General features: G+C 35.7%; 1 protein-coding gene across 6 annotated transcripts in view; it reads right to left on the reverse strand.

Moving 5' to 3' along the window:
- RAPGEF2 (Rap guanine nucleotide exchange factor 2) overlaps positions 1 to 1,433 on the reverse strand; it is a 211,577-nt gene extending 210,144 nt beyond the window's left edge. For 4 of the 6 annotated variants that reach the window (XM_031664192.1, XM_021938903.2, XM_031664193.1 and 1 more), the window contains exon 1: positions 232 to 1,432. In XM_031664192.1, coding sequence (XP_031520052.1) covers positions 232 to 255 — 24 coding nt within the window. In that variant the 5' untranslated portion in view covers positions 256 to 1,432. Of the gene's footprint in view, positions 1 to 231 lie in introns of all 6 variants that reach the window. The other 2 variants (XM_031664190.1, XM_031664195.1) reach the window with 1 other exon arrangement.
- Positions 1,434 to 8,854: the final 7,421 nt, after the last annotated feature.

Below are 8,854 nucleotides of genomic sequence, written 5' to 3' on the forward strand. Positions count from 1 at the left end.
GAAAGTACAATGTAAGTCTCCGATTGATCCAACAACTGTGGGCACAATCAGCAAAATGTCTACAGCCAAGCCCTAGCTCTGTTCACGCCTCCAATCCCATTACCTGGTCACCCTCTATTCTCTTGCCTGCTGGATCAGGAGCAACCTACACATACTTCACACTGAAGCTGGAGAGAACAACAGTAGCAAAGCAGAAAAGGGGGGCAGTCAGGGGAACAGGAGCTGAGTTACCTGAAACCTTAGCTTCTGGGTCATCACCTGATTCCAAAACAATCCAAATACTGCTGGATCCTCATTATTCAAGGATTCCGTCCTCGTGAATTTGCCTACTTGCTAAAATTTATTTGTAACTCGAACAGTCAGTACTCCTGGACTTCCATGGTCATTTAAGGGACATACAGAGAGCACCAAAAAATTTTTGTCCAACAAACACATTTCCAGCTGAGGCTGAACAAGTGGCCCTCTGCCTTCCTGTTTCAATTCTTATACAGTAAACAAGTTTCTCTTCACGGTACATTAGGTCTCAGGTTTTTCCCCTTCTTGTGTGTTCTCTGGTGATTCCACTGTTTAAAACGGCCTCCAAACAAAATGCTTAAGTGCTGGTCTCGTGTTCTGTAAGCAGAAGAAGCCTGTGATGTGCCTTACAGAGAAAATATGTGTGTTCGATACACTTCATTCAAGCATGCGTTATAGTGCTCCTGGCCAGGAGTTTAATGTTGATGAATCAACCATATATATTAAATAAGCTGTTTTTAAACAAAAGCACACATAATATGAGGTTATGTATTAATCAGCTGATGAAAATGTCACCAGAAGTTTGCAGGAACTTAACCCTGTATTTCCCCTAGAAGCAATGGTTCATTATTTGCTAATTCAGTGGTCAGGGTGACTTTATAGTATATAACTACCACAAATAACAAGATTAAGTGATAACAAGATTAAGTGATACTGCTAATAACAATATAAATTAATACTACTTAGTGAACCTTCTACTAGGATTTGCAAAGTCAAGAGCAAGGAAAACACAACATTCTAAGTAAAACAACTAAGATTATAGGGCTAATTTTCTAGATCTAACCTCCACCTGTGCCTGTTTTTAGACCACCCCCCCCATTAGTGCCACAACGTATTATAAAGTTTTGAAATTATATTTTCACCATCACATCTGTTTATGATAGCAATTCTGTCTCCTAAGAACTTCTGATTATAGCGGCACTAAAACAAACAATGGGTAAACTACGCAATACCAAGCAGTTTCACTCTATAAAGCGCTTACCTGATTGGATAGTCTCAATTACTTAATGCAGTGTCTGAGCACTCACAGTACTATACATAGAGAAATAATCTATTTAGGTAAATACATACTCAGAATAAGTCTCTGGTTCTTTTTCATTGTTTACAAAAAACAGTCTCTTATTTTAAAAAAGGGAGTGAGGAGGATGAGGGAGAGGAGATGAAGAGGAAGAAGAAAAACTAAAACTTTAGGCCAGGCTCGGTGGTTCACAACTGTAATCCCAGCACTTTGGGAGGCTGAGTTGGGTGGATCACAAGGTCAGGAGTTTAAGACCAGTCTGGGCAAGATGGTGAAACCCTGTCTCTACTAAAAATACAAAAATTAGCCAGGTATGGTGGCAGCCACCTGTGATCCCAGCTACTTGGGTGGCTGAAGCAGAGAACTGCTTGAAGCCAGAGGCAGAGGTTGCAATGAGCCAAGATCATGACACTGCACTCCAGCCTGGGCAACAGAGCGAGACTCTGTCTCAACAAAGCAAACAAACAAAAAACTAAACCTTTAAATCTGTGTCCACAAAAAGCAATGGTTTTAAGTGCCAGTTTCATTTTTTATTCAATGAATAAATATTTCAGCTTTATCTTCTGCCCTCTTTCTGTATTTTTATTTAGAACAGTTATTTCCCAGAATGTGTTTCATGACAGTTATGCAAAAGAGTGGCTTAGTCAAGTCAATCGATTTTGGGAAACATACATTCTAGCCTCTCTGGCCTTAGAGAGGCAAGATGCAGATTAGAAGAAGGGCTCAAAAAATGCTTGCAGTAAATAATAAACTTGTTTAATCCAAGTTTAATTTGGACCCAAAAAATAATTTGTCCACAACATCCTTTTACCAATAAACAAAGTAACAAACATTTATAAAATATTAAAATTTAATAAAATAGACTACAAAAAGAGATTACATAAAACAAATGTGTTCATAAGAACTAGTTTTAGTTTTGTTTCTTCTAGACCTGTTCTTGACAGTTGCACCAGAATGCAACCAATAAGCAGATAAATGTACACTGTACTATTCAGAAAATGTAATATGAAATCTGGATTCACTTGTAAACTCAATGCTTAAGTACACGCAATCCCAAGAGTGGTTTCCAAGAAAGCCATGAAAAAAAAAAAAAACAGTGAAAATCCATTTTAAATAGAAGAGTTGGCATTTAACAGGCAGTAGTTAAACATGGACCACCGTATGTGTAAGATGTTTCAAAGGATTTAAAGGCAAAACGGAAATAAAATCAGGAAACATTATTGGAAACATTATATTCAACTCCCCAAATTAGTAAATAATCTGATAGTTTGACTTTCTCTTTATTAAGGAATCATAACACTTCCTGATTCGAAGTATAAGAAATAATTTTTAAAACTTTCCTAAAAACAAATATAAGAAACTTGCATTTACAATTTTCAACATCTATTCCTAGTTACTGAACCTTGCCTAACTATCTACTTTAAAGACTGGGACTAAGATTCAAAAAAACCTACTATTTCTTTATGAATACTATTAACTGTAAATGTGGTTGAAGGGCTGTTTTTCAACATCAGATGAGTGATTCTCTAGACTTTGCAATTCAGTAAGCAATAATAATAATTTCTGATATAGATCTAATATACTAGATGTCAATGTGACATCAAATCTATCTTTGCTCTCTTTAACCTAAAAACAAAACAGTTCCTAGCTTTTAAATAAAAGATATCTATTGTTGAAAATGTTAAACATGAATAGGACAAAATAAGAAATTTTAGATTATCTGCAATCTCTTCAGCCAGAAATAAGATTTTTTAAAACAGCTGTGAGGGCTATTTATTAGGCACGTGAGCCAGGCATTGCCAAAAACTCTTTGCTTTTCCTCCGATTTAATCGTTTCAACTACCTGTAAATCTGTAAAGGAATCTCTTCAAAGAAAACTTAAGGCACTGAGAGATTAGGTATCTTGACTAAAGTCACACACCTAGTAAGGAGAAAGCAACAATTGGAATCTTTCTGTGGAGATGATTTCTACTCACATGTATATGAATACATGAGTGTAATTTTAAATGAATATTCAACTATAGTATACATTCTGTTTTGTAATCAGCTTTCATCACTGACATCTAGCCAAAAATATCTTCAGGAGCAACTAAAAAATAATCTTTTATTCCAAATTCTTTATTTGCTCTATCAAGCTATTCATTATAAATATTTAATATCTTGCTATTTTTTCTACAACTTTAAGCAATGCTACAATATATCCCTGCCACTTGATATTGTATGACCTTGGGTAGCTGGCTAACCTGTCTGTCTCCTCAAAGCCCTAGGAAAACTGAGTATTATCCTCTTCTTTCTATAAACTTTTTCCAGTTTCATAAACCAAAAAAAAAAAAAAAAAAAAAAAAAGGCATTTTGTGCAAACTGCATGTTTAGTTTCCAGTGAAAATCATTTTTCATACACTTTAAACCATTTCTTTTTTTCCTTTATTCATTATATTAATATGTTTGCTTTTTTGAGTTGTAAAAATTCTTTGTGTTTTTTAAGGATAGTACCATTTATGCTGCAAATAATTTTATCCAATAATGTTCAGTCATTAATGTTTAGTTTCATATAAAAAGAAAAGACTGGTTAATAGAACAATAAAGTCAAAAATAAAAAAGAGGCCTGGCGCTGTGGCCCATGCCTGTAATCCCAGAACTTTGGGAGGCCAGTGGGGAGGAAGTGCTCGATGCCAGGAGTTCAAAACTAGCCAGGGCAACAAAGTGAGACCAATCCATCTCTACAAAAAACAACAGAAAAGAAGAGAATTACAGGTTGTCAATAGTGACTCTTTTTTTAAAACTTTATTTTGGAAGTACAGAAAGGCTGCAAAGATAGTACAGACAGTATGAGGTCCTTCCTTCCTTCAGTCAGGTTGTACCAATGTTTTCACATTAAAAATTATGAGAGCCGGGGAGAAATGACTAGATACCAAAGAAAAGCTGGGAGGGAAGAAACCTAAGTCAGTCCCCACAATAGGCAGTGAAGCATCAGAGTTAATAGCATTAGTTCTGGTGCCAGGTAGCCTGAATTCAAATCCCAGTTCTTCCTCCTTGAACAAGTTAGGTCACCTCTCCATACGATTATTATTACATATACAGACAGTATCATAAGACAGACAGTTTCTTCATCTGTAACACGATAATAGTAATAACAGTAGTAGCATCTACCTCATTAGGTTCTTCTGAGCATTAAATTAATACACATAATTATAAATACTGACACATAACAAGCAGTCATCAAATGACTTTTATCTCCAGTTAACTGAGTTCTTCAAAGATTGAAACCTTTAGGCTTTATAACTTACCAGGAACTATCCTAATAATCCCTATACTGCACCAAAAGGAAAAAAAAAAAAAAAAAGAAAAGAAAAGAAAAGAAAAGAAAAAGCTTACATGCTTTTTAAAGTTTTAAAGTTGAAACTTCTGATTTTTTTATGGCATAATCTATTAGACCCAAAGTATTAAACATGCACATCCAACTAACATTCCACTTTTTGTTGCTTTTGTAAACTCATTCTCATTCCTCTTAAGTCATTCTCCTTACAGTGGTAAACATCCAACTTATATATAATTTCACAGAATTATATAACAATGACCTCATAGTTTATCAGAATCATAATTCACTCTGCAAGGACAACCATGAAATATGGAAGGAATAGTTTCATAAACCTGACAAGCCGCCTTCTATCAAGAAAAAAAAAAAAGATACATACATACAGACAGCGTAAAACTCCGACACCCACAACTCCTTATCAAGTGGTGACAGTTTACCTATCAACGCTTCCTTCCCACTTTTCTGAAATCTAGCCCTCTATGACAAGTCAGCTACTTGTTTCTGGAATAAGCCAGAGTTGCTCCCACCACACATCATCTTTGCTTAAGCCATGCACCTGGGTTTTCTTCCAACCAGTCCACATGGCACCTGATGGCTTAGATCTGCTCAGCTCTTGGTACCTCCATCTCCTCCCTGAAACCTCCCCTCAGCCCCAGTCACTCTGATCCTTACTAATACCTCTTAAACATATATTTTCTATACCTGCACTATCTAACATGGTAGCCACTAAACACACTGGCTATGGAATGCTTGACATGCCGCTGGTCCTGGGGAACATATGTTAGGATTTTGAAGAGCTGGTAAGAAAAGAGGAATGTAAATTATCTCAATAGGCTGTTATATAGATCACATGTTGAAATGGCAATGTTTTGGGGTGTACTGGGTAAATAACATTGATTTTACCCATTTCACTTTACCTTTTATAGTGTGGCTCCCAGAAAATTAAAAATTACACAGGTGGCTTGCATTATGTTCTATCTGACAGCAAGCGCTGATATAACTTGTATTTTGACAACTGTATTGGGCAAACTGAGTCCTCAGCACTACTTTCTGAATAGTATTACTATAATAAAGGGGGGGAAAAAACAGGCCAGGTGCAGTGGCTCACGGCTATAATCCCACCATTTTGGGCAGCTGAGGCAGGCAGATCACTTGAGTCTAGGAGTTTGAGACCAGCCTGGGCAACATGGTGAAATACTGTCTATACAAAAAATTAGCCAGGTGTGCTGGTGCATGCCTGCAGTTCCAGGTTTTTGGGAGGCTGAGGTGGGAGAATCACCTGAGCCTAGGAAGGCAGAGGCTGCAGTGAGCTGTGATCATACCTCTGCACTTCAGCCTGGGCAATGGGATGACACCGTCTCCAAAAAAAGAAAGAAAGAAAAAAATTAAAAAGCAAGTTGTTTAATAAGCAAAAACATCAATGGAGTATGATCAAAAGTACTTAAAAGGTTAGAGCTATGCTTTCTCTATAATTCCTAGAGCCATCAAAGATGTTACAAGGCAGCTTCTTGCAACAGCAATGCTGTTACTTATAATTTCTGGAAAAAAATCCATATCTCGAAAAGACAATTACATCCCAAAACCTAGCCAGGCTACAAGTACATGGGTAATACATATCACAGTTCAACAGAGTAAACATGTGATGAGAACGAATGACTGGAAAGTACCTAAAACGATTAAAAATAAACTGAACTGAGACAATCTGAAAGAACTGAAACAGATGAAGGATAGCTTCATAGCTCATGACCTAGCTTTAGTCAAATCAAAATAAAGTCAAGTAAGTATGTACTGAGTTCCTATACGCAACACCACAGAAAGGACAGGAACAAATGGAACTGAAGAGTTACACAGAAATACAAAAAGAAAACATCTAAAAGTCTGTTACTAAGGGACTAGATCAAATGCAGTACAATGGAATACTATGACCAACTAAAATAAATGAACCTGATTAATGTCAACATGAAGAGACCTCAAAAAATACAGTAAGACTAAGGTAGGTTGCAGAATGATATATGAAGGATGATGGTATTCGGATGAACTTTAAAAAACACAAAACTGTGGTTACGCAGCTATACAGAGAGTAAAGGAATTAAAAACATGGATTGGAAGGACACCCACCAAATTTTCAACAGTGATTTGCTCTAAAGGGAAGACTATGAGACTAAAGAAGGGAAAGAGTTACTTACACGGTTTCACTGATCCTATGTCAGACATATACACATAGACAGGAAAAAAGATTATGAGAAAAAGAGATTATAGAAAGACCAGTGGGCACCTGGCTACTGTAAAATAACATCTCTGAACAAACTGACTATATACATCTGGACTCACTCTGTTCTCACAGCCCCACATGACAACCCAATGCCATATTCTTGCCTGTTACTGCAAGTTACAATTTATAGACTATATACTTCTCCATGGCAACATGATCTGTCAAAAAGGCAGGCATTTGCTCAGAGTCAGAGGAGACATTTTTCCTCTAAAGCACCCTGCTCATTCAAAAAACGCCAGAAACACCTATTCCGTTCAACTCCCCATTAAGTATCAACTTTAAAGCAACCATGTAACATTTGATCCAGCTCTTACCCAGAGCCTTAAGTGTATATCCCTGCAGCTGTTAAAAAGAAGAAAAAATTACATTTGATCCAAGTTCTCAGTCAAAATAAACTACATTATATCACATGGTATTACAAATCCTCCTTTTATTAATTGGCAGGTATGGGCCCAGTGGAATATTTGCTGTGAGAAAATATATTCTCCTTGAATATACCATAAGATTTATAAAATAAACATTCCAAATAAATATTTTTATGTGCTTCTCACTTTTACAAGTTTCCATCTATCGTGTGAGTTTCCACAGATCTTTGGAACCCAAACTAGGGAAGATTAAGACCTAAACCAAAAACAAAATTAGAGGAAATTTATTGTAGAAAAGAAAAAAATAAAGGGTTTTTTTTTTTTTTGGTGGTGATGGTTGCTGTTAAAGAGACATGGTCTCACTGTATTGCCCAGTGTGGAGTGCAGTAGCTATGCACGGGAGCGATCATCATACAATACAGCCTGGAACTCCTGAGCTCAAGTGATTTTCAGCGTCACAAGAAACTGAGACTACAGGTGCATGCCACCAAGCCCAGCAACTAATTTCTTCTTAATGCTTAAAATTACTCAAGGAAGTTTATTAATGTTTTAAAAACGCAGGTTTTTAGTGAGATAAGCTCAATTCACAAATTATATTTGTTCTTCTTGATTACTTGGAGTCATTCTAACACAATGCTTAAGAGCACAAGTTTTAGAACCAGAGTCCCTGGATCATACCACTAGTTCTTCCACATACCATCTGTGTCAGCCCTGACAAATCAACTGCACTTTCAAAGCCTCTTCTGAAAAATGGAAATAATGTGTCCAATACATAATACAGGTGAAATGTTTAACACAGGGCCTGGCACACAGAAACTATCCAACAAATATTTGCTACTCATACTATTTATAAGCAAGAAGATTTTAAAATTAACCATTGCTTTCTCTAATTTAAACTGAAAAGAAAAATTTTAAAGGCTTTTTTTAGAATGATATGTTAAAAATTTTTTTTATATTTATCTTTATTTTATTTATATATTTTTACATATTAGCAATAAACTTTCTTGGTTTACCCATTCATATCCAAATGAATTTCATTTTTTAAAAAAATAAACCATGAAGTATTCTGGTAAGTCAACCCTTCCCCCACAGCAGCTGTTGTGTGAAACTGACTCATGAAATGTAGACATAGAAATGAAATATTTGATCATCTGGTCCCATCCACTTGCCAACGTACTAGTAGGATTCTTTCATCCTATAATTTATTTTCAAATACTCCAAATAAATTGCTTATTGGTTTTGTCAGAAATCAATCGAGGTTTAATATACACAAGAAAAATGTTCCTCATTTTGTCAAAGCTATAAATCCATTAACTTCTGACTACAACAAAAACAGAAGAAAGAATAAAGACATTTTCAACATTTTTAATGTTCTGAGTGACATTAGGGTACTTCTTACTTTCCAAGTCAAAAAAAAAAATACCCAAATTAAATAATTTTTTCAATTGTTCTAGATAACATTATTTAAATAAAGATAAAATTGCTATTCCTAGAATCTTAGATGTACACAACATAGAAAAGACATTTGGTCACACATACTCAGAAGGTACAGGGGAATTTGCTTTGTCTTTCATTCTGCACGTATGCCT

This window comes from Papio anubis, chromosome 3 (assembly GCF_008728515.1).
Source record: "Papio anubis isolate 15944 chromosome 3, Panubis1.0, whole genome shotgun sequence".
In the NCBI taxonomy this organism is placed as follows: domain Eukaryota; kingdom Metazoa; phylum Chordata; class Mammalia; order Primates; family Cercopithecidae; genus Papio; species Papio anubis.